The following is a 26,809-nucleotide window of genomic DNA, read 5'->3' as shown; positions in this document are numbered from 1 at the left end:
AAGTAAATTTAGCATTTCCTTTGGAAACCAAGGTCCCAGAATCTGGAGGAAGAGAGGAGAGGCACAGAATCCACATTGCTTGAAGTCCTGTGTAAAGTTTCCACAGTCAGTGATGGTTTGGGGTGCCATGTCATCTGCTGGTGTTGGTCCATTGTGTTTTCTGAGGTCCAAGGTCAATGCAGCCATCTACCAGGAAGTTTTAGAGCACTTCATGCTTCCTGCTGCTGACCAACTTTATGGAGATACAGATTTCATTTTCCAACAGGACTTGGCACCTGCACACAGTGCCAAAGGTACCAGTACCTGGTTTAAGGAACATGGTATCCCTGTTCTTAATTGGCCAGCAAACTCGCCTGACCTTAACCCTATAGAAAATCTATGGGGTATTGTGAAGAGGAAGATGCGATACGCCAGACCCAACAATGCAGAAGAACTGAAGGCCACTATCAGAGCAACCTGGGCTCTCATAACACCTGAGCAGTGCCACAGACTGATCGACTCCATGCCACGCCGCATCGCTGCAGTAATTCAGGCAAAAGGATCCCCAACTAAGTATTGAGTGCTGTACATGCTCATACTTTTCATGTTCATACTTTTCAGTTGGCCAACATTTAAAAAAAAAAAAAAGTTTTTGTATTGGTCTTAAGTAATATTACAATTTTCTGAGATACTGAATTTGGGATTTTAATTAGTTGTCAGTGATAATCATCACAATTAAAAGAAATAAACATTTGAAATATATCAGTCTGTGTGCAATGACTGAATATAATATGCAAGTTTCACTTTTTGAATGGAATTACTGAAACTTTTTGATGATATTCTAATTATATGACCAGCACCTGTATATTGTGGATTGTGTCTAGATGCACGACTGTGCCTGTCTTAGGTTATCCCGATATGGCAAATTGGCTTACCAGCCCCTTCACTGGCCACAATTCAGATCACATATCGGGGAGTATTGGAGGATGTAATATATGTAACACGAGTACTTCCCGAGCAGCCCGTAACACACAGCAGTTTTACCATGTGTTACAATAAAAAACTGCCCCACCCACATGCCGCAACATCCGAAGTCCCCCAGAGCACGAGCCAAACCCACCACCAGACTACAAAAACGTGGTGTGCAACAAAAAAACATGTTGCCTGTTCATTCACACTTGTATAATGAGAAGATCTTCCCGAGATTACCAGCGGAATCTCAATGGGATTAATCCATAATTTCTATTCACAAAAACACACATGTACATTCATTCAGACATGTACACATATACACTTTATACACACAATAATTGTATTCTAGTAATTAATTAGTTCCATCCCTCTAGATTCTAAAGAGGCAACCATCTATATAACTATATTGTTAATCTATATAATCTCTATCTAAATTGTTAAGTCTTTGTGATTTTGTCCACCTCCTGTAGATTCCAGGAGATGCTTTACAGGTGGGCGAGCAAAGTATAAAAAGCAGAATGGCTTGAATTGGTAAACATGTTTCAAGTTAGTTTTCTCCCAAACCGGCTGTTAATCGCAAATTGTTAATGAAACTAGGTAAAATTCAAAGAAAAATAAGAAATATATGTACAGTGTATGGATGTTGAGTGATGTTAACAGCAGTAATGGTTTCTTTTTTTGGCAACCGCTGTTGCTATTGTGGTCAAAGGGAACACTCAAATCACACATCGGGTCTCGAAGGAATTATATTAAAGATCAAAATCTTTACTATACATTGTGTAATTAGTTGAGAACAAAATGACATAACAACGGTCAATGGAAAACAAAATCACCAACCAATTGTGGACAAACACACCAAAAATCTAAGTAAACAATTGAAATCACAAGCAGTTCCAACTTGCGTGAATTTCATCACGGCAACTCATATTGTGACTCAGTCGTGTGTATGACCGCCACGTGCCTGTATGTACTCCCGACAACGTCTGGGCATGCTCCTGATGAGACGGTGGGTGGTGTCCTGGGGGATCTCCTCTTAGACCTGGATCAGGGCATCAGTGAGCTCCTGGACAGTCTGTGGCACTTCTTGGATCGGATGCACCGCTATAAAATGTCCCAGAGGTTCTCAAATGGATTCAGGTCTGGGGAACGTGAGGGCCAGTCAATGGCATCAGTGCCTTTGTCAACCAGGATATACCTCCCCAGATCATCACTGAGCCAACACCAAATCAGTCATGCTGGATGTTGCAGGTAGCATAACATTCACCACAATGTCTCCAGACTCTCATGAGCTCTGTGTGAATCTGCTCTCATCTGTGAAGAGAACAGGGCGCCAATGGCAGACCTGCCAATTCAGATGTTCTCTGGCGAATGCCAATCGAGCTGCACACTGCTGGGCTGTGAGCACAGGTCCCACTAGAGGACGTCAGGCCCTCATGCCACCCTCATGAGGTCTGTTTCTGACAGTTTGGTCAGAAACATGCACACCAGCAGCCCGCTGGAGGTCATTTTGTAGGGCTCTGGCAGTTCTCCTCCTGTTCCTCCTCGCACAAAGGAGCAGAATTGGAAGATGCAGCAAACCTTGCGATCACATGGATGGATGTGCCATCCTGGAGGAGCTGGACTGCCTGTGAAACCTGAATGGGCTGCAGGTACCGCCTCATGCTACCAGTAGTGACAAAGACACAAGCAAAACTATAGAAGAATCAGTCAGGAAGGATAAGGAGAGAGCAGTTGTCTGTGGCAAAAAACCCATAAAATCTCTGAACTAACCAAGGTGGTGCAGGCATGCGAGCACATGAACAATAGGAGCGTAAACTACTAATACATTTCCCCTAACACTTCCCCCTAGCCCTCTGCTAATAAAGTTGGCTGCCAACTGCAGTCGTTTTTTTACTGGGGTAAATTGAATTGTCAACTGCACTCCAAATATTAATTACACAAGATGATTAGTACACCAGTCAGTCGCTGCCTGCACTGTCAGGCGCAATGTCTAACAAGCCCATTGGCTTTTATTACAATGCAGTTTCAAATGTTTCTCGCTCCACAAACCAGTATTTAGGCAATCATTGGGAGAAAGGAGTAGAACTAAGCATTAATTGAAACATTAAACTGAGCACCCAGGATTTCACATTTCATGCACATAAAAAGTGCATTTCAGGAAATTTTCACTGTCTTTTAAAATTTTTACAATTAAAAGCAGAACATAAATATGCGCATCGTTCCTCCAGGTTGTTTGTGCAACTGAGAATTCAAAAAAACACAACATGAACAAAAACAAGAAATACTGTCCACATACGATTACATTTTATTGACTACATCTTTAAGGAGTTGAATGAGAACTGGATGTTTGGAAATGCTTTCTAGGTGATCAGTGCATGTCATTGTAGAGCGTGGAGGTGTATGGGCCAGGGCCTGGGTGAGGCAGATGTGGTGGTGCCCGGAGGCTTTACACCAGTCTCCTTCTCTTGCAGTCATGCCCCATCGGCTCCCCGGACACAGCATTCACCGTACCCGCCCCCAGGGGAGAGACCTGGTTGAGCATAGGGTCTTCTGAGGCCTGGCCAAACAGTGCCAGGAGCAGAGCCACACCAAAGCCGGTAGCACGTTCCCCCTGGAGAGAGAAAGAAGCCGGATTTTCCTTCACTATCCTTCTCATGTTGTTTGGGGTAAAACATTATACATATAGGCCTATTACATCCTGTATTTTTCTTTAAATGTGTATGAAGAGTTTGGTACACTTGTTTATGTTGAATTACTACTACGTTCTTTGAAAAACCATTTTACAGGGCATTATGTTCAAAACGCATTATGCTATTAGGACCTTTGTAGTGACAGCGATTTTGTAAAAAGTAATACAAATATTTAATAAGTTATATTCCTCAAATTATGAAAATCTTCACTAAGAGGGGGAAAATCTGAAATGATCCTCATCTCACCACTCAGAAAAGGTGTTAGCCCAGAGCAGGTTCATTCTAAAGGACTTTTATTCCATAGCAAGCTCCAGAGACACCCCTATCCTGGTTATAGCTCCTGTTCTTTCACCAATCTACAAGCACTACCGTAGATTGATAAACCCATATATCCAGTCACTCACAGCATGGACAGGGGAGGCTATGTCCACATGGACCCAGACTCCAGGCCAGTCAAAGCCCAGGTGGGATCCAATGAAGAGGCCTGCACAGGAGCTTGTGGCGTTCTCCCGGTCCTGTCAAAGACAGCACAACATTTAGATTTCAGTCATTTATTAGACTTGTGTATTATATAAGGCTGAAAGAAAGAGTCCACCATAACGGCAGGCTGTAGAAACATCAACTTTCACTTAGTAACATGACTTCAGTCAGGTCCAGGATTAGGACCTGGTAGAGACTCTACAGGGTAAGGAGTGGTGGCCACTCACAGCCACTGAGTTCTTCATGTCCGCCACAGCTGAGGTGAACTCGCTGAAGTGCAGCTCTGGGCAGTACACCAGGGGGTGAGCCAGGTCTCCACTGCTGCGGCCGGCCTTCACACACGCCATCTCCCACTGCTCACTGTTGGTCATCACAGCACAATGGTACTTCCCTGTGGAGATCCCCTAAGATGGACATGCACACATTAAACCATTGAAACAATCACAGAGCCATTCTTTATACTGGAACTATGGTAAGACACCAGGGTCAGTGGTGATGAAGCATGGTGATGTGTTTAGAGTCAGTACTTATTCTGATTTTCAGAACGAGTGGAATCACGAGGGTCATTACTTGAGTAGCCACACCACAAGCTGTTTCATGTCAGGTTAGAGGATCACTGTTCTCAGAACTTAATCAGGCCTAGTCACTGTGACACAAGCACATTTGTGTGAGAGTTCCTCAGAGAATGTGCAGAGTTAGCATTTGCTCAAGGAAATGTCAGCTAGGGCAAAGGTAAAGAAAGTATAAAACTTGGTAACTGTGCATTTTGTTTATCAAGCCCATTAACCTTTGCACATAATTATTCCAGTTTATACAGCTCCGGAAAAAATGGAGACCACTGCACCCTTTTCTCTCCTTTCCAAAAGGAAGGTTCTGATTGAGGAACAGAAGGGTTAAATTGAAGAGACCACTGCAAATTGAACACTTCTGTTCCTCACTCTAAAACTTCCTTTTTGACTTTTTTGGAAAGGAAAGAAAAAGGTGCAGTGGTCTCCATTTTTTCCAGAGCTGTATATGGCTCTGATCGGTGACAGGCCTGACTGGTGTTTATCGATTTTTCAACAGTTTGCATGTGGTGTGACTTTCATGTATTACCTAACCATCACTGCTGTAAATGAAAAGAGAATACAAGTAACCGACTAAATCTTAAAGAAATGGCAAATAAATAAAACGCGGTAGGCTTACATTTACTCTGTAAAAAAAAAAAAAAAATCTTTTTACTGCACAACAACATGCCAATAACAAAGAACTGAAGTCAGGTAGTTTGCTATGGCCCTAGAGAAGGCAGCCCGTCACACACCTGTGCACCTGTCAGAGTGGCCATATCCAGGATGACGTCTGCAGAGAGGTCCTTGCTGGCATAGACCACACCATCAGACAGCACCAGCCTTCCCTCAGCATCAGTGTTGTTGATCTCCACTGTCCTTTTGTAAGTGAGAACAAACTTGAGTAATTATAACAAATTAACCACAAAACAGTCAATATAGTGCAATAATGGTTAATGTAACAACAACAACAGGTCAACTTAGGATTTTACAGACTTAAAATTACAATGAATTTATATTTATTGTTGTACAGAAACAAAACCAAAATATGCTTTGGCTTTCAAATAATGTATCAATCTAAAATATGTAACAAGGTGGACATTGCATGACTACTTTTATTTGATGCCTGGGAGTTGTTATATCCTATAAAGTAAACATGCTCGATTCCCCCATAAATATATTAGATTCAGTGGTGAAACCTTGTATATGAATTATAATAAAGTTAGGACAGCAATTCAGTAAGTAGACAAACCTGATGCCTGGCAATTTAATTCTATCATAATTATAGGCCGTAATCATGAATTGTGCGTCATGTTTATTAGGAATTGTATAGAAGAAAGCCCCAGCTAGGGAACGAGATAGGGATGATTCCTCTCTCTCCATATTAACACAATCAAAACACTTGGGCACTCCTGACCCAGCCAGTAACATTGACACATTTTTACTTTCTTGCCTTTTATAGAAGTGATATAAAAGGGTCATATTTAGACTATGATATTATAATATGATCAATATCAAGGATGGCCTGAATTCAATTGCAGATTATTTTTTCTAGATATAATTACAAAAGGAACATGTGCTGTATGTATAGTGATTTTTAGGTGGCATAAACATAATTAGTGCTTTCCCACAACAATGTATATTAAAATGTTTCAACGAACACAAGCTGTCCATTTCTCTGTGTTTATTAAAACATATTTGAAGTGGGAAAACAATGTATACTGGAACAGAAGAGCTTGAAATAATTAGTATATTGGAAAGGTACTTGAAATAATTATAAAAATTTCAAGTACCTGTCACAGGCCATTTTAAGGATTTGACCAAGTTCCAAATTCTTCCAAGCAGTCAGTACAAACCCCATCAAAAACCGGTCAGTTGTCTTACTATTTCCACTAGGTTGCAAATGTATTAAATGGTTTCCAATATGCCTGCCTAAACTAGTTAACATCAATCCCCAACATTTAGTAATTACGCACTTTCCAGAGTACAGAGTGTGGATATCATCTGGCCGTGTTGCAGTGGGTCCAACTGCATTCTCAGCCAGGCAGAAAACGGCATGCAGATTGTCTTTGAAGCCCTGAAATAAAATGCATTTCAAAAGGTTTGCAAGTAAAGCATTCAAAAGCCGTAATAACCAAATTCTAAGTACACATCCTCATAGGATGTCTCCTAACAAGACCATATGTTGCTAAGTAATGTGAGTAAATAGCTCACCTGTTTCACTGTAGCTTTAAAAGCACCTAAGATGGCTGCTGCCCCACCACAGTCTCTCTTCATCCCAGGCATGTTTGTCTTGAGGAGAGAAAATAAAGTACAATTCATATCCATTTGCTAACACTATGTATATTCCCATGAAACACAAGGTCTCCATAACACCATCTAAAACGAGCAAATTTGAACTTCACAGTAGAATCTACTTCCTCTGTCTTGGTCTGTCCATAAAATTCCAGAATAGAAATTCAGTGTACGTAGACACAGCCTCCCCAATAAAACAAGACAAGATTTTAATATTAAAAGATGAAAAATACACTTATAGATATACTTCAAACACCAATGTTGATCATGCCCATGTATTGTTCTGTGCCTGCCTGTAATGTCAAATTACAAGCCAACGCAGAAAAATGCTCTTTTGCTTGGTGCCACTGCCAGTAATGCTCCCATAAGTGCAATTGCTCTAACTGGTCAACGCCACATTCACAGTGACCTCGCTGACAAAACATACCAAGGCATTTATTGGTAGAAATGACTGGTTCCATAGATAATTTACAAGCTGATTCTGTAGCTTTGTGGTTACTTGGCAAAAACATACATACACACGTAAACCAGAAAAATAGCTAAGAATTCATGCTCTCAACTAGGGCTAGGCGATAATTCAATAAATATCATTACTAAGTTTTGTAAATAATTTCATAACAACAATAATGTAATCGGTGATAGCGATATTGCAAATTATGCTTAGAATTTATTTAGAATTAGAAAGGATGTTTCATTTGGGATGCAGTTATAGTGTTGCACACCAGAGTATTTTTATTTACACTACTCCGATATTTTGTTTGTTTTAGAGAATACCATTATTAAAGGTTGCACAAAATAAGACCCATTTTCTATCTTGATCTCTTGCATTTAACATTAATGTATATAAACCAGAAAAGGAACCAGGCAAGCCTAGTTCAGCCGGTCCGCAAATAAAACTGATGAATGTTGTCGCCCTCACTGGATTCGAACCTGGGTCTCCCACGTGAGTGGCTGAGTCTTTAACTACACACCACAGTGCATCTCGACATTAGATCATTTTGTCACATATTTACATCACGCCAAGTTTGAATATTTCGCAACACACCATTAAGCATTGTGTTCAATTGACTAACGTTTCTAATTAAGTTTACCTCCACCACAAATAGCATCTAGGAAATGTATGGCTTTTGCCACAGGCCGTTTTTACAGCTTTTTAGCCAGTGATATGCTTACTAATATCTAACTTACTACTTGGAATTGTCATAAGACTTGAGCAATTGCTAGCAAGAGTGAATACGAACTTAACGCAACCAAAGCTATTTCATTAAACAAAATGAATGACATTGATACAATAACTATAAATATAGGTGACGATAACAGACTTTTTCATCAAGTGAAGAGATGAGAGATTCATGGACACCCCTACTCTTTTACTTCCCAAAGGGTTTTTATCTAGCCTATATGACCCCAAAAATCATGCACGGATGCGTACTTTGAAAATCCACCAGAAATAGTTGCAATATAAACAGTGAACAGTTTTATAATGTAGCTACTGAAGGCTGTAGCCAGCAAAGTATTTATCTATCCAGAACAAATCATAATGCATAATTTGCATTGACTGTGATGAGATTTAAACGCAGGACCTATTGGTTGCAGGTCCGCGTCTCTAACCACTACGCCATTTAACAACAGGGAGTCAGCAAGAGAGTAAGAGACATTCACTCTTTCTGGCCAGCTCGGCTTACCTGGGCTGGCAAAAATGAAAGTTTGTGTTTGTTTGTTTTTTAAGATCATAATGATGACAAGGTTCAGAAAGCAGCTTGAACAGCAAAACAATTGTATTTGCATTTGTTCATACATTATAAGGTATAATGCTGGCCACAAATCTTAATAGATAATTCCACAGGCAGTTTTAAAATGAACAAGCCTCAAATAATTTGCTATTATAATGACAGTAACTAGCCATATAGAAAAAGAGTATTCTATACATTTTACAGTAGATTACCAGCCACAGACCTCAACAGATTTTACTAATCTAGCCAAAATAAGCAGTATTTCCCACTGTTTGTTTAGCAAGAACCAAGGCACAAAACAGAATTCACTTTTTGGCTGCATTGGTCATGTTAAACTGCTGTGATCCAAATCCAATTAGTAAATACATTCTTCAATCCGTACTGAATTTGTTTCAAAAGGCATGGGGGAAAATAACATAATATTCAGCTACTGTACCACTAACAGTTGGGAAGACAAGACATTGTGCCACTTATTGTAAAGTTAGCTAGCTAGTAGTATCCAGTCTGCTGTGAATAAAAAGAACCCGTCGAGTGGAGATAACGGGGAGGAATTATGGCAGAGCAGGAAGTTAAGGCTGTAAAGTGCAGTCTTTTAGAAAGAGGAAAAATCTAAACGTCATATATTCATCACTATATCTGCCAATAGGAACATCGCTGAAAGACATCCTATGGCGGTCAAACAAGCACAACCAGATATATAATTTACTTGTAGAACAATCGGTACAGCATGGAAACTTAGCAAAATAAAACAAAACATCACTACACTCATTTCTCAGATTTCTCTCGTCCTTCAATACAAAGAGACGTAATAGTATGTGCTTTTTGGTTGGTAAAAAAATATTCCTTGCCCATCAGGGCAAATTGTGTGAGGTACACATCTCACTGCCCTAATAACGTCTCAGACATAACACACACCAGCTAAGGTCCCTCCAGGGTGAAGTGCCCCTTTATTTAATAACCCTAAACTTTATTTCAACCCACACCCTAAACCTTATTCTATACCTAACCCCAGATTTAACAATAGGTTGTTTATCGACAGATAGTTTGTTGAACGTTTTTATAGTATTTCTTTCTATAGAAGAGATGGAAATTGGGACTCAAAATAAAGTGCAAATAAATATATTAACATAAATATATTAACAGTAGCTGGAGAAACAGTTTTCGGGAGCATCTAAAACAACTACATTTATGACACAATGGAAAGAATGACATTTGCATTAATTTGGAGAACAATGCTTGTTCTCAACTGACTAGGTCTTCCTTCCTCATTTATACCATAACATATTTTCCAGAATATGTACAAAAAAAAAAATTGTTATCCCTTAACATTAAAAGCAGTGCAATTTTCCATAGAAACTGCTAGTATGAAAAGGAGCTTTCGACACTATATGGAACATCAATCAAATGTATTTTATAACGCAATTTTTTTCCATAGTACGTAGTGGTCACGAAGGGCTTTTACAACCACCCAGCCTGAATAGGGTGTTATTCGGTCCCACGCCTTTACCTTTCCCTTGATGCTGAGGCCGCCAGTGTCATAAACGATGCCCTTGCCCACCCATGCAATAGTCTGGGTGGCGCCATCTGGTTTGTGACTCAAGACTGCCAGAGCAGGGGGGTTCACTGCTGCTTTGCCCACTCCATAGATCCCTGAAGGCCAGAGATGAAAACCACAGAAACAAGTGAGCACGTCATATGACAACTCTTAAACCGAAATACAATCTTTATATGGAAGTGTAAAATCCATATAATTTGTAACTCTTTTACTACTAAGTATAAGGTACCATTGACACTTTTTTTAAACAATGTAGAATCGAAACACTGAATATCAAAGAGCAGAAGAATACCATCAACAAAACTCCAAAAGGGAAGTGGAATAAAGCATGTGATCAACATAACTGATGCACATGTTAAAATAGAATAACAATTATTAAATACCACATAAGAATGCATTCTGTTCTAAAACAGACTTTTCTAACTGGCCCACAAATTAATTTGCGTTATAGCAAACAGATGACTCAAATTATATCCAAAATGGCTTTCAAACCATCAGAACACATTGCCAAAGCTTGGCCTTGTTATAGCCTCCTACCCTGATACAGTACCTCCAAATCCCTTCTGCTTCAGTTCATCTCCACGAATTATAACAGGAGTAATGCCGAGTTCAGATCCCACAGTCTTAATCTCCTGAAGACAAAGGCATGCCCAGTGTAAGACATTTTTATATAAACTTCTGATTGTGTTGATATTTTAGGTGTGCTATATATGGACGGAGGGGATCCTCAATTGCATTGGTCTCCAGGTCCAAATTGAACCAGGTTGCCAAGTGGTTAATTGTTAATGCTACATTGAAAATAAATAAATAAATATATATATATATATATATATATATATATATATATATATATATATATATATATATATATATATATATATATATATATATATATATTTTTATTATAGTAGATGAAGGAAAAACATTCCCACCATCTTGTCTGTCAATAATTCAAAAACGTTCATATTCTTGTTGAAGAATGTTGGTTATCCACACCATAAGCTAAATAGCAATAATGCATATTCAGATCTATATTTAAAATATCGTTCAGATAATGAAATGTAAATCTTGATGTTCATTATCACTTGATCTGGTAACTTCAGGCTGGACAATTCTCTCTTACACTATAACAATACATTTTTATGACATCTCATTCAAATATTTCCTGCGACCAAATTTGAGATGATCCGATTTCCGTAATCAGGCGTGATTTGGGATGCAGATGAAATCAATATGAAGATCTCTCTTGCCTCCAAAAAGTGATCCGTGTTCATCTCGTTACACGGTGTGTCCACAATCCGTGCAGCCAGTCTCACTCCATCCGCAGCATTAACAAGACACTAGCAAGAACAAAGGCTCAAATCAGTAAAAATAAACTTCTTTACTTTTTTTTTTTTTACAATAATATACATACAAACACCACAGACCAAATAACGTACAGGGCATTTCAGTTCATCTAGAGCTGGTTGGTTTGTTGATACAGCAATAAAAACAGTCAGTGGAAGCAAACCAAGACTCAAGCAAAGGGAGAGTCCTAGAGAAATGACTAGAACAGAATTTGGAGGTACCATCAGTGTATTGGGGTCCAGAGGTCCATTGTCTTGGCCCACGACCATAAACTCCACCGTGACTTGCTTAGTCTCGGTTCTGCGGGAGGTGGCAGAGCGACGGGAGAATATGGGGAAGGCCCGGGCGACAGCACAGGCCGAGGCAAACACATCTGACCGCTCACACACTATCTGGACGGAGGGGAACAAGCTCTCAATTCTTCTATTGTCCACAAATCTGTCATTACAGTGTGCATTGGCATATTTCCTCAGAAGTAAATAAAAAGGACAGGATTGCTGACATGAGACAGTACACAGGCTGAATTTGCTACGTAACCACTATTTGTAGGCCTAACCTAGATTTCTATCAGACTTTGGACATTTCTATGCACCCAGAGCTTAATGACCCCTTTAACACAAAGTATCTGATAAAAATGTAATGAGTCTAAAAGGGCAAGGACAGCAGCGCCAACACACTGTCAGACTTTCCAGCAAAGAATCTAATCCTAGTCCCGGACAAACATTACCAATTACTGTACAGCTCTGAACTAGTCTTTAATCCCGACCAGGTAGGTGAATGGACTGACCAGAATGCAGCGGTTCGTCCCTCCAGGCAAGCAGGTGCGGACCAGACGGGAGAGGAAGTGGGCAGAGGAGGGGCTGTTGTGTCTGCTAACCCGGGAGGGCAACGCTGCAACAGCTGCATGACTCAAGTACAGAGGGCAACTATCTGTAGGGTTAGGGTTTAGAGCACTGAGGGCAGCCTGCCAGACCTGGATGTAAAACACACATTTCACTTGTTAGCACTGATTGACTGACAATTACTGGCTGTATAATGATTGTGTAAGCCCTGTCACCAGACCTGAATGCCAGTGAATAAAATGAGGTCTAATAGATATTACATATATAAAAAATATTTAAAAAAGGCCCAACAGTTGTCTGACACTGTGTAGCCACATTGATTTAACCATTGACTTGAAAGTTCTACAGTTTGTACACAAAAACAGTGATGAAATGTTTGTTAAGAAAATGGCCAAGTGGAAATCAGATTGCAAAATCAGTTGGCTGGGCCATATGGAAAGGATTTATAGATTAATCCAAAATACGCAACTTGACACAAGGTGACATGGGAGGTCTTTACATACTAAATTTAAGTTGCTGTAGTTTTTTCTAAATGGCTAAAATGTAGCAGATTTGCACAATTCACTACTCTTAACAAATCTTGATGTGAATGGCACCCAATCAAGGTTTGCCTACTACTAAGGCGGATCAAAGTGTAGCTGAAAAATAACCAGGAATTGGCTATACTCCTTTCGCTTTTCGCTCAGATTAATCTGGCCTTTCAAATACGGCCACCTTGTATATTACAACCTCTCTTTGAATGAAACAGATTGTCATCAAGGACATGCAGAAACGTGGGGTGGAAACAAAATCTATATATTTGATCGAATTACAAACGAACAGTTTTGCCAATTCCAGATTATTTGTATTTCTCTCGGTACGCTCGATAGGTTTGCTATCTAAACACCACTGACTTTCCTACAGGCCGGCTTATTCTACTGTAACGAAGGTAGAAAAAGTAAAAGTTAAATCAGGAATTTCTCTAAACTATCTATGAAGGCACATAAATCAATAAGGAAAGAAAAGGGTAACGAGTCAATGTGGTTGCTGTAGTAAGTTGTAAAAGGAGATGTAATGTGTCAGGCTAGCATGACTTGATACTTAGCATGTTAGCCAACTTTATACTGACAAAAGCCAAATTCAATTTAATAAGTTAGGCATTAAGCGTTTAAATAGAATACCAAGACTAGAATTACAGTTTCGTAGTATCACACCAACTAGTTAGCAAACTTACTAGCTAAAGCATTTAGTTAACTAGAATGACACAGGCTAAGTTAGGCTAGTAACCTAGCGCGAAGACAGGTGATTGCTTAAATAACGGGGAGCTCCGGCGCAAACAGCCCTGATTTGTTTTTCCTCACCTTTTCACTGACAGCTGACTGCAATTTTCCCTTGACTTGAGACCAGTTAACTTTCTGCAGGTTATTCAGTTGACCGACAATCAATACCGGGCGATTTTGGGGCTCCGAGTCTCCGGCAGAAGCCTTGAACTCGAGCACCACGTTCGCCATCTTTGTATAGCCTTTGGACTTTATCGCTTTTCGTACAATCCCGCTATTCATACAATTGCTATGCATACAGTCACACAGGGGCCCCTAAATATGTTTTCAGTATACTAGCTATCTTTTCTTACTTTGGTCAGGTACGTGAACTATTTTACTTCCAAAATATGTTTTGGAAACAATATTTTTAAATAATATATCATAAAACATTATTTTATTATTTGGAGCATTTGCCTCGTAATTCCCCTTATCCACTGGTGTGCAAATACCAGCACAGCAAGGTGGCCAACTTGCATTTGCTCCAGTACTTTGAATTTAAAATCAGTGTACAGTCGCTGCCATGTGGTTATTAAATGATCAGTGCATCAAATAAATCAATGTTATTTATTTATTGAATATGAAAAATGTAAAGGTATTTCCCAGATAATATTTGTATGCTTGAATCCAGGGATATATGTATGACTGAACTTGACCAGCCCCATGTTAGTGTCCACTGTTCTGACATTTTTATTGGCCACATAAGGTAGCCTATATCAAATATTTCTAGTCACACAAAGTCAAACTATAAAAGTAGTCTACATGCAATAATCTTCCTCTGCCTCAAACACATTTGACTCTCACATATTGGTGTTTGTGTATGGGAATATCCATTTCACAATCAACGTGAGTGTACTATTGTGCTTCACCTTGCATATAAGCTTGGGTATTGTTCATGGGTCCTGGACAATATGTAAGTAATTTGAAATGTAGAGCCTGGTAGCCAAATTCATTTTAGTCTCTTTTAGCTGTGAAACTCATATAGTTCCAGGTACAATGAACAAATCTAGCTGCTACTGTGTTCATTCTTGTCAGATGTTAAGCATACCTTCATACTTCATATATTTTTTTGACCAATCATTCATCCCAATGTTTTTATTTTAAGTGACAGGTTAGGAAAGACAGGGTCCCGGAAAACCATCCCACTTCTCAGCTGTGCAATCATCACAACATTTTACAAATAGGCCTAATAATAAAAACACTTTATATATGCTTCATTTTCTTCAATACATCAAAATGTTGACTTTCGTAGCTCACCATTTCATTCCAGAAACTCAAATGCTGAGATATTATCAAAAACAATTACTGCAAGGTTTTTAGATACAACCATTTGATACAGCCATTTGATACCATATATTGTTGCTGCATATTATTTATATTTAAGCAGGACTTATGAAACTGTTAACAAAAATATTCTGTGCTTGCTTAATTATTATTTATTCATTTTTAATCTGCTAATATCCACAATCAGAAAAGCTAATATACAGTACCACTGTGACATATGTTTTTTCCACACACAGAACATCACAATATTAACAATTTTCCATTGATGGCTATTCCCTATAGAGCTCTTCTTTTGCCCAGACCAAGCCCTATGGAAATGTTATGTTCACTGTGTGCTTCTGAATACAACCCATGAGTACTGTTTCATCCTCAGTAAAAAATGAACACTTGTGCATTAATGAAAAGCATTGTAAAGGTTACTGATTTTAACATGAAATGTGTTGCATATCTTTAATATGCTAGAACTTGTTGTTCTTTCTAAACCAGTGATTTGTTTGCAAAGTGGGTCTTTTTAGATTCATTATCACATGACCATACTGGACCTTTAGAGGGTCTGAAAAAGCAATTTTAGAGCATGGCTTGCATTGGTTTGTTAATACTCACCCTTCAAGCCATGTACGCTGACAGTACGTATGTACAGGACCTTTGGAAAGTGTTAAACCACCTTTTACACACTGAGTGTTGATGGCAGATATTTTATATATTACTAATCTATACGCAAAATCCCATAACATCCCAGTAAGTTGTTTTACGCTGTTTTTGAATGTCTACGCCATCTCTGTACCCCACACATACAGCAAAATACATTTTTGTGATGTCCACACTTGAGTCCTATATAGAAACCTGACCTCCAAAGCATTTCCACGTCAAACCGTTTAGCAATTTTCAATGTTTGCTCAACCTGAAAGTTCCTTTAAGGTGCTTGGTAAATGCATTCACTGGACAGCAACAGAGATTAACTTTGAAGGTGCCAGCGTTCCAAAAGAAGTCACAAGAGCGTGAAAAGGCACCTAAGAATACAAATGAATCCAGAAGTTGCTGATGGCTGGTTTAGGAGTGGCCTGGTCAGAGCCTGGATGTTAAAATTGGTTTTAATGTTTATGAAGACTGGAGAACCTTGAAGCGTGACACCTTGAAGCATATTTAAAAGATTGATGGGCAAATATTGTGCAATCCAAGGCCCTTAAAGACTTACCCAAACTTTAATTGCTGCTTAATGGTAAATCATTATACAATCAACATAGTTTTTTGTCATTTTATTAAATGATCTACTTTAACACTGAGTACTGTGGGAATTGTTGAACAAAAATAAGAGTAGATCCAATTTAATCCCACTGAGTAGTGCAACAAAATGTGGAAAAGTCAAGGGGGTTGAATACTTTCCAAAGGCACTGTATATAGAAAGTATTTTATTTGCTACAGAAAATAGTGTTTTATAAGTCCATCTGGCCTGGGCATCCTAAAGATGCATGACAATATAATAAAATCAATAATGTACAATACACAATAACTCAATGCCATACAGTATGAGACAAAACACTGAACCTTTTATACAATGTAATTCAAAATAAATAATTATAATTTCATATTATACAGTAGACAGTAGTTTTACAGCCATGAAACCAAACCGACCAGACATTTGATATGTGCAAACTGTGAAGGGGATGAAAGACAAAAAAAATTCACAAAAATAAAAGAACTGATGTGTCAGGAATATTGCGCCACAAAGAAATAACAGAAAGCAATAATCAAATGTTCTAAAGGAGCAACTTCCTAAAACATTACAACTGTTGGCAACAGGATCTTTGTTAGGATAGTCAACTTCAGCTCTAAATCCACAATGTTTTGGTATTCAATTAATCAACTATTGTACTTCTTCAGACAGAGACAAAAAACATTTTAATGTCTCCCTCTTTTAAACCCCTCCACATTAAAGCAGAAAAGGAATCAAATGCGCAAAGGAATGTTTGTCATGACCAGGGTAAAAGCAACACCACGAGACAAACAATCATCCTCTATAGACATTCAAAATTGCATGTGCAGTGAACACATACAAGGGAGGACAGAGCATACAATAACACTGGACAGATGATTCTTCCCCTCCAACAAGCAAACCATATTTTCCCTCCAAAAACAGCAAAATGTTGGCCATAACAATTCATCAGTAGTCCTCCAAGGGGGAAAGGAGTACATTTTGTCTGTTCGCAGCAAGAACCATGACACAGAGGATTTGGTTATGTTCAAGAGGGAATTCAGGCACTGGGAGACAATGTGCATGTGTGCAGGCTTGTTGCAAAGTTATTTAACAACTCACCCTGGCTGTTCTCCATCTCTCTCTTGCTCTATCCACTTCCAAGTCTCTTATCATGCATTTAACACACCTCCATGAGCCATACAGCGAAATATTCAGGAAGAGTGATTCATCGGATGTTGATTGGAAAGTAGTCAGCATTGTTTGAAGAACAGATAAGACCCTCAAATAAGCACACATAGTTGCACAGCAAACATACACAGATAAACAGAAAGCAAAGGAATGCATCACTAGAATTTAGTCCCAAATAGAACAAGTATTAGAACGACAACTATAACAGTGAGGATTAAAATGACTAGCATCTTTCGGTTTTTCTTCTGATACTGTTCAGCCTATAAGGGAACAAAGTAAAAGACAATTAAAATGTAAGCTTTAATAAGGACATGATCATTATTTCGTCTTCCTTTGAAATGCTGTGCTCTCCCCACAACACTGATACATCAATCTTATTTGCACTCCTCACCTTTTGTAACTGTTTCAAGCCTTCTTCTGTTTTGACACATGACTGCTCCACATTGAAGTCAATTCTGTCAAGTACTGTGCCCTGATATTGGATTTAAAAAAGAAAATCAACAGGTAATAAGACATGAATAGACAAGCCATAACGCTCCATACAGTTTGTACAGGTGTCATGTTACGTTTACGTCACAGACCTGTTCCACAACCATCCCAGCCAGGTCACGGAAAATCTCATTCAGGTCGGATATGGACTGCACTATCTGTCGGATTTCTTTCTCGCGTTCCTCCACCATCATGGTATTTTGCTCTACCAAGACCAGCTGGTCATCTGTAAACCCCTGGGGAAAATGTGGGCGTAGCAAGGCTTTCCATTAAATTGCTTAATTGGTAGCACTGTTTGCTTTCAAGTGGAAGAAAAACAAAACCTTCATGAACACCAGAGCAATACTTTTTTCAAGATCAATATTTTTCAGACATTTTAAGCTTTATTTGCCAGGAACGTGGTGAGAGATTTTGCTGAAGCCCACACTGCATCAGTACAAGCACACCACAGGCAATGCCTTAGACTGTTGGATCAGGTAGGATTCGAACAGGCCACAGTATTGTTTGGTAATGTATTATTTTATAGGTTTTAAATATGGAGGGGGGGGGGGGGGCGACTAAAGTAAAACACTATTATACAAAAAGGATGGCTGTGGCAAAAATGATGGCACGTGCAAAGGGAGGGGAAGTCACTGCTTGTAGATACATAATCATGTTCTTCCACCAACGAAAATAACATCCTTACTACTGTGAAATTGTGAGGTCCAGGAATTTGAAATTTAGCATGATAACCTTCCAGCCGTGCCTCAAGCTTATTTAAGCTTTAAAGTATAGACACATGGTGGTGCTGTTTGACTGGGAAAGAAAGAAGGCAACCTTTCTCACACAGAAAACGTTGCCTGGCTCGTGAGATTCCAAACTCCTAACTGCTGCAGAAAGCTATGCAATGAGTTGGGGCAGATATATAAGCACCTATGCTTAGCAAGTCAATGTAAAACATACCACCCAGTGTAAGCTCACCCTGTCATATAGTGCTATATCTTCATCCTCCTCCATTAGAGGACCAGAGTCAAAAAAGTGCTTTGACCTCTCCTCCCGATTCTTCATCCCTGTAACAGAAAGTATTACAGCTATACCAAGAGATATTTGATAAGGGTGGAGGTGAAAACAAAGACTACATTCAGAGTTTCCTGAATGGGGGGGGGGGGGTGAAGAAAAGACCGCTGTGAGTCGAGGGTGTAAGGTCACCGAAACGTGAAATACAACTCATTCAGTCAGAGTGAGTGCCTGCTTACGTTTTAAGTAGCTGGACTGTGTGTGTCTGAAGTTGGTGGAAAGCTCCTGTAGGCTCCCAGCCAACGACGACACCACGTTTCTCAGAAGCCTCTCCTCTTGCTCTGTACAGTGGCCACAGCGGGTCTGCAGACCGGTGACTGCACGCTGACATCGGTGGAACATCTACCAGCACAGGGAAGCCAGAGAGCACATGTATTAATCAAAACCACGGTAGAATCTTGAGAAAAAACGATATTCCACAAAAACCCAGCAAATGAAAGAGTACTTGGAATGAGATAAGGCTGCATCGACAGATTACATCAGTAGGCTGCACATACTGTAACCACATCTTATAGGGCTATGTCCCAAGTAAACAAGGGACATCATAACAATACAAGTCAGGCACACTAGCTGTCACCATAAGCCTCAGAAGGGGCTCCATGCAATAATAATTATGATAATAGTGACTTCCAAGTTAGAAGACACTCTTCCAAGTTCTTGCCAGTGGGGTTTTGTTTTTGCCCCAGCACATTTCCTATGTTATATTCATTATATTTGTACTGACTCCTATTAAAATTTCTTTGAATGTGGTTACATGCATCGACTGCCTACCTGAGTGATCTCCTGAGTGGTGATCTCTATAGCATGCTCCTCTTCGCTGCTGTCATCCAGGGTGGGACGGTTCATGTGCTTGTCATGGAGGGCGGCCAGCTCCTTCATTTTCTGTCGAACCCGCGTGATTTCATACTGAATCTGAAAGCCCACACCACAGGATTAACACGCAGGTTTGACCAAACAGGATTAACACGCAGGTTTGACCAAACAGGACACAAACAAATTGAAAGCTCCAAATTATTTTAAATGGATAACTTATTAAAAAGCTGTGGGGTGGCGGGTTCAAGCATCTGACCAGTAACCGAAAGGTTATAGGAGAGAGAAGACAGAGCACTACCTCCGCAGAGCTAAAGCTCTCATGGGGATCATCATATAAACTAAACTTGACCGCTGACATGCACATTTGAGTGAGACTGTGTAATTAGTGAACTGATAAACAAAACAAATTGCTTGAGTAAAATATCCATTTGAAGAACTAAGACTGATACAGGATCCACTATACATTAGGACTGGATCATCTAAAGCATAAACGGTCTATGAATAGCTAATAATTGTAAAACAAAGCATTTCTTCAGAGCTGCAATAGAAGAGCTTGTGATTACCTCATCTACCCCATCGACCCACTTAGGCGACAGCCTCTTGGTGACTCCAATGGCAGCTTCTGGGTCCAGACTGATCCCTGACACCAGGGCCATACGGTCATCCGCCAGCTGAAAGGGAAATAATATATTACACAGCATATCAATACCCATTCAAAGCATTGGAAAGCATGCAACCGTCAACACACACACACACACGCATGTTCTTTTTCCTCCAGAACCCTCCAAATAGATTCTGGTGACTTTTTCTTTCATCAAAATTGGTTCTTGTCAATCTGATTGTACAGTTCTGTTACAAGGAGATCAGACGATACCTCATCAAGCTCCTAATGTGATTGGCAGACCCCAGCGATGTCCCATCCGATTTGGAGAGAAGGAGAAGTGAGAAAGAAGTGACAGTAAGTAAGCAAAGAAAAAATTTAAATAAAAGAGAGAGAGTGATCAGGTTCACACAGAAAGGATGCATGCACTCTCAGAGATACCATTTAAAGAGAGATCCTTGGAAAATTCCAACATTCTGTAAAACATGCATTTTATGGAAATCGATTGAGGTTCCCCAAAACCTGTGAAATAACCCTTTGGATGGTATCTTTGAATAATCTATTGTAATTGTGAGAAATAAAATTTTTGGATATGGTCCTCACAGATCAATTCCAAAATGATCATCAAGAATTTGAGATTAAGTAGCACATTTCCAGAAGCTGAGTGTTGCTAACATTGTGACCTCCAAAATGATTGGTACACATAATAAGTAAGACTATAAAATATTATTTAGAAAGAATACTATCTTTTCATAACATTTCGGGAAAATTTGTCATTTATATTAACATAATTGCTGTTAGTACCACTGGAAAGAGCCAAATTAGCCCAATAAGACATCCACAGTTATTAGAGGGTGTGCACACTTATGCAACCAGGTTTTTGTGAGTTTTTAATTTTAAATTTTTCCCCTCAAAGATTTCAATTTATTTTTCAATTGAATTGTTCACATTATAGGTCACATTAAAAGTGGTAAAAGTTCTGACATGATTTATCTTTGTCTCATTCTTTTACATCACAAGAACCTGGCATTTTAACAGGGGTGTGTAGACTTTTTATATCAACTGTATACACACACACACACACACACACACACACATACATACACATACTCATACACTCATACACTCATACACTCATACACTCATACACTCATACACTCATACACTCATACACTCATACACTCATACACTCATACACTCATACACTCATACACTCATACACTCATGAAATGCTTTTAACAAAATTAACTTGACAGTTTTTATATTACCCCATTCACATTACACACCATTCACACTTTTACATTGTATTATGTGACCTAAACATGATTAAAAACAATTTAAACTTAAAGTTCTTAAAATACTCTTTTGACATTACTAACATTATTATTGTCCACTGAATTGCAACATCATACATTATTACGAAAGCTTCTACTAGGAGTGACAAGATGGTCGACCAGTGGATCCAAATCTAGCACAAGCAATCCAGGGTTCATATACATCAGTTGAGGCAATTCAATTCTGTCTGAGTAGCCTATCTTAGCTACTATCAAGATCAGCTGGACAACAAAGTAAGGAATTTCTAAATCAGAATCTGAGATGTACTTTGAGGCTTCTAGACACAATAACCACCCCCACAGTCAAAACACAATCTCAAGAGTGAGGGTAAATAGTTGAGTGGAAAAGGGAAAACTACACTCTTCAGAAAAAGCAAAAAAGTTTACAAGAGCATACATTCTTAAATAGTATTTGTTAAAGGCACGTCCTTGCAAATTGTACAACATCTGTACAGTTTATTTTAGTTTAAGATGAACTACCTATCGCAAAACTACATTATTTTATCATCTCAGTAATATCTACAGGGCAATGGCATGCATAGGCAGTTTAAATGTAAAGGTGATCAAATACATTTACATGAACACCCAACACCAAGCACAACTAAATCTAGAAATTAGAGCAAACCACCATCTAAGTGATTGTTCATAGAAGACATGCAGATCACTAATAAGCAAAAGGTCAAATTGAGGCCACAGACTAAAAAACACCTCATCAAAATGTAACATGTCAATTGTTACATTTGTCCATCTATAACAAAAGACCAGCCAACTCATTGCAGCATGCTCTGATGTTGCGCCTTCTATTTCAAGTACTGAACATTGCCAATAAATTAACTTTCATGGTCTTCCTGTATCTTACTTCAGAGGACAACACATTTATTGACTATTAACAATAACACTATGCATTTAGGTTGGGGAGTTGATTAAGAATCTTAACATGAACCGCTTGTGAGACGTTTTTGGAAAGATAAGGAACTTATTATCCATATCAGCAAGAAATAATTGGCTAAACAGCCTGCTCCATCTCATCCCAATGATACTCTATCGGGTTAATATCAGTGGACTGTGCAGAAAAAAACGCATATGCTGTCATGTATTTGGAACATTTAGACAGTATGTTCTTTTTTCATTATCTTTGATGGAATTCTTGAAACCAGATGTTTTTAGTTTGTCCAAATACAGTGAAAAGCCAACAATAGTGGCTGATTTTGATGTACAATCATACCAACCACCAAGTCACTTGTCACTAGTTTTGCACACTCTACTGTCCAATCGAACAGTAACTGCAATGCCTCAATGCCTGTCTACCAGCTATATACAGCAAAGCACTTTAAAATTACTCACTATCTGAAGGAGCGATCCATTTTTGTGTACATAATAAACTGCCTACTGAGTGTATATCCATGTTACTGTGCTTGTCTACTGAGGACAATTGGTAATATACAGTAGTCCAACAACCTTACCCAGACCCCATTCCTTCCACCCAGACCCCATTCCTTCCACCCTTCTAGACATGTTCACACAGCTCTGTTATTTCTTTCAGAACCATCTCCTCAAACCTAATCAGTCTGGCTCTACATAGCCAAAGCTGACTGACTGTCCTGTTCCCATCCTCCTACATATGTTTCTGATTCCCTGTGGACTGCTGCATGCCTGATCGGCATCTCAACTTGGATGTTGGCCCACCACCTTAATTTAAGTCTCGACAAAACAGAGATGTTCTTCGTCTTGGGAAAGTCTGTGCTCTCCAAGATCCCCCGGTCACAATTGACAACTCAACGGTTTACCTGTGACCCTGGACAACACAATGTTGTTACTTTCAAACATGAAAGCAGTTAATAGCTTCAGCAGTTTCACACTCTATAACATTCGTAGAGTACAACCTTATCTCAAACAGAAGATTTTGTAGTTACTAACTGAAGTATGTATCTTACATCTAGACTACTGCAACTCACTGTTCATAGGGCTCCCTACTTGTGAAACCAAACCCCGGCAACTTATCAAGAAACCTTCATCTATGGCCAATCTCTTTGTTCTGCAACCTCTGATGTGTTGGCTGTCCCACCCCTACAGGAGGGCAGCTCCTTGTCACCCCAGTCAAAGCTCTTCCCTGTCCTGGTATCATCCCCTTGAAGCTAGGACAAGAGTCCCTTTCTATTTTCCAAAAATCTATTCTGAAACCTTAGCTTTTTTAAAATAGTGTTTAAAATAACTCCAAAATGTTCTAATTTACTGAAATGCACTACCTATTCCTAGCTTTGTCGCTGTTCACAAGAACATCCTCTGAATGACTAGCATGTTAATAGTTAAATAAAAATGCAGTAGAGTTTAATAAGACCGCTCTCTGTGTAAAGTGTAGTTCCATGGCTGCGCATACACATCTGTGCAAAATGATTACTTAAAGTCTATTTTGAATGTAAACAATTATTTCTCGCATATATGAAATACACGTTAGTTATGGTTGAAAACCGTTTCACAAGCAATTATTATTGTTATCATTTAAATGAACAGTTGTGATAGCAGTTGTAGTCATACTGACCGAATAAATGTAGGCCTAAGCTTTGAAAACAACAGGAGCAGCAAGTAAGCTAACTTCTGAGGATCTAACTTCATTATTGGCAACAAACTCAGCTGTTCAAATGTGTTGGTTGGGCATGAAAATTAAGTTAATGGCATCATAGTACTTCAAATTCATGACTTCTTGACATTCCGCAAGACATGGCAAACGTGCGCATCTAGCTTGACAGCTACCTAGTTGCTGCAATCCAGCTTTGACAGCTGAACGAAGCAAGTAGCCAAGTAAGCCAACATCAGATTCACGTTTTGTAGATGGCCAATACTAAACTAAAAAACACATTCACTCAAACTATTACTATCTTACGAATGTGTCTATCATTACACGCACAATCAAATGTCAAATCCAGACGATTAACGTTAGACTCACCGCAGCATTGCTACGTGTACTCAGAGTACGACGGGGGTCGTATGTACTCACTTGCTCAGCCAATATCTGCCGATTTTGGATTGCATTGTTCCGCATTAATAAGAAAGCATCGGTGAGGCGTCTAGTTGCCATGATTAATTTACACACGAAGAATTTACCACTCTCCAATAACAACCCGTAGCACAGCGGCTACGAAGAGAACCTAGCTACGGAAAGTTAGCAAGCAAGCTAGTCTTCAACAGCACACACTAGCACACCGGTCTAACCGAGGGGTAAATCCCCCTTCTTTACAAAAACATTCGTTTATTCTGTCCCTGCCTCTAAATAAATAAAATCATAAAATGTGATCGATGTCTTTTTTCTTCAAAGTAAGATTTAAAGGTGAGAGGTTCAGCTAAAAGTGTTATCATGGCCTCTAACGTCAACAAAGTGCTATACATAAAAACACCGCAAACCCTAAGCTTATCACCGGATTGTTAGAGAATAAAAAATACTTCCGGGTCACCAAGCGTCGAAACATTTCACACTAAAAGTCCACTCGGTATGAACATATGAACAGATAGTTCAACTTCACTCACTAAAATCAATCCACAAAAAATCCAGCCACTTTTACGACCAGTAGCCGAAAATACCAGAATGCATCTTGATGACGAATTTAAAAAAAAAAGGACCTACAAGATGCCCTTTCATTAAAAATAATGTTGTCAATTTATATTTTCATCATCACCACATGATCAAAAGGATGTTAAAAGTTTACTCCTCCCTCCCCACCCCAAGTACCTGCACTAAGTCCTAATTATTTTTAAATAGTGGACAGCACACAGCACTGGACATTATACTAAAGGGGACATCCTTTATGTGCTCCCACTGTGTAAATTAGCCGAACATTTACAGCCTTCCATGTCATTATTCATTGTGAATTTCAAATAATTTAATGCGACTAGATTTCTTTATTTTAAAATAATTTGTAGCTCTGTAATGTTCCCTTAGTCACCATAGAATAAATAGTTTTAGAAAGCCGGGCATTATTCACTGCTTGAAGATGTAAAAACATAGGTAAAAAGGAATTATGACCTTGTAAATTAAAATATACCAATGGCTTAATCTCTGTTACGCTACTCTCGCATAAAGGGTACAGTTATGGGTAAGATTTTTTGAATTTGTAGCAAACCTCAGCACCCCATGGTACACAGTGTCAAGCAAGCGCAATGAGGCTATTGGTGCATGCCTATACAAGGTTTCACCATAATTAATTACAGACAGAAAGGTAGCGAAAATCACTTTTTTAATTCCTTCTTGAAAAACATGATTTATGTTCTAAATAAAAAGCCAACCTGGGCCCCTTTCCACAACAACCCCCCCCCCACACAAAAATTAACATTGTAACGCATTTTATATTAATCACCCTCATTAACCGTCACAGCTCTGATAACAATGAATACATTCCAAATAATGCCACTTCAACATTAAACACTCGTGCCAGGTGTTGTGACAATATATATACAGTATCTCACAAAAGGGAGTACACTCCTCACATTTTTGCAAATATTTGATTATATCTTTTCATGTGACAACACTGAAGAAATGACACTTTGCTACAATGTAAAGTAGTGAGTACAGCTTGTATAATAGTGTACATTTGCTGTCCCTAACTGAACACACAGCCATTAATGTCTAAACCGCTGGCAACAAAAGTGAGTACACCCCTAAATGAAAATGTCCAACTTGGGCACAATTAGCCATTTTCCCTCCCCAGTGTCATGTGACTCGTTAGTGTAACAAGGTCTCAGGTGTTCATGGCAAAGAACTCTCTGAGGATCTGAAAAAAGAATTTTTATGCTCTACATAAAGAAGGCCTGGGCTATATGAAGATTGCCAAGACCCTGAAAATGTGCTGAGGCACGGTGGCCAGGACCATAAAGCAGTTTATCAGGACAGGTCCCACTCATAACAGGCCTCGCCATGGTCGACCAATGAAGTTGAGTGCATGTGCTTCAGCGTCATATCCAGAGGTTGTTTTTTGGAAATAGACGTATGAGTGCTGCTAGCATTGCTGCAAAGGTTGAAGGGGTGGGGGGTCAGCCTGTCAGTGCTCAGACCATACGCCGCACATGCATCAAATTGGTCTGCATGGCTGTCTACTAAAGATGATGCACAAGAACGCTCGCA

General features: G+C 39.2%; 2 protein-coding genes across 5 annotated transcripts; both read right to left on the bottom strand.

The window, feature by feature from the left end:
* Positions 1 to 3,233: 3,233 nt before the first annotated feature.
* npepl1 (aminopeptidase like 1) lies at positions 3,234 to 13,970 on the bottom strand. Its single transcript, XM_010881140.3, has 12 exons — positions 13,779 to 13,970; positions 12,384 to 12,569; positions 11,818 to 11,988; positions 11,500 to 11,589; positions 10,800 to 10,881; positions 10,202 to 10,344; positions 6,881 to 6,958; positions 6,643 to 6,743; positions 5,422 to 5,545; positions 4,349 to 4,525; positions 4,046 to 4,156; positions 3,234 to 3,562 (listed from the first exon to the last, which is right to left on the bottom strand). Exons 1-12 carry the CDS (start codon positions 13,926 to 13,928, stop codon positions 3,398 to 3,400), a joined length of 1,578 nt encoding a protein of 525 aa, XP_010879442.1. The 5' UTR covers positions 13,929 to 13,970; the 3' UTR covers positions 3,234 to 3,397.
* A 2,293-nt stretch (positions 13,971 to 16,263) lies between these two features.
* Positions 16,264 to 25,137, bottom strand: stx16 (syntaxin 16). Of its 4 annotated transcripts, none has more exons than XM_010881141.3 (9): positions 24,641 to 25,137; positions 20,636 to 20,647; positions 20,325 to 20,432; positions 19,720 to 19,860; positions 19,128 to 19,290; positions 18,853 to 18,941; positions 17,985 to 18,128; positions 17,795 to 17,875; positions 16,264 to 17,663 (listed from the first exon to the last, which is right to left on the bottom strand). In XM_010881141.3, the coding sequence occupies exons 1-9, from the start codon at positions 24,770 to 24,772 to the stop codon at positions 17,562 to 17,564; spliced, it is 972 nt and encodes a 323-aa protein (XP_010879443.1). In that variant the 5' UTR covers positions 24,773 to 25,137; the 3' UTR covers positions 16,264 to 17,561. The 4 variants fall into 4 exon arrangements, with proteins under 4 accessions (XP_010879443.1, XP_010879445.1, XP_010879444.1 ...); XM_010881143.3 differs by having other exon boundaries at positions 24,692 to 25,136; XM_010881142.3 differs by lacking the exon at positions 20,636 to 20,647.
* Between the last annotated feature and the right edge of the window lie 1,672 nt (positions 25,138 to 26,809).

This window comes from Esox lucius, chromosome 17 (assembly GCF_011004845.1).
Source record: "Esox lucius isolate fEsoLuc1 chromosome 17, fEsoLuc1.pri, whole genome shotgun sequence".
In the NCBI taxonomy this organism is placed as follows: domain Eukaryota; kingdom Metazoa; phylum Chordata; class Actinopteri; order Esociformes; family Esocidae; genus Esox; species Esox lucius.
This window is presented reverse-complemented; position numbering and strand designations above follow the sequence as displayed.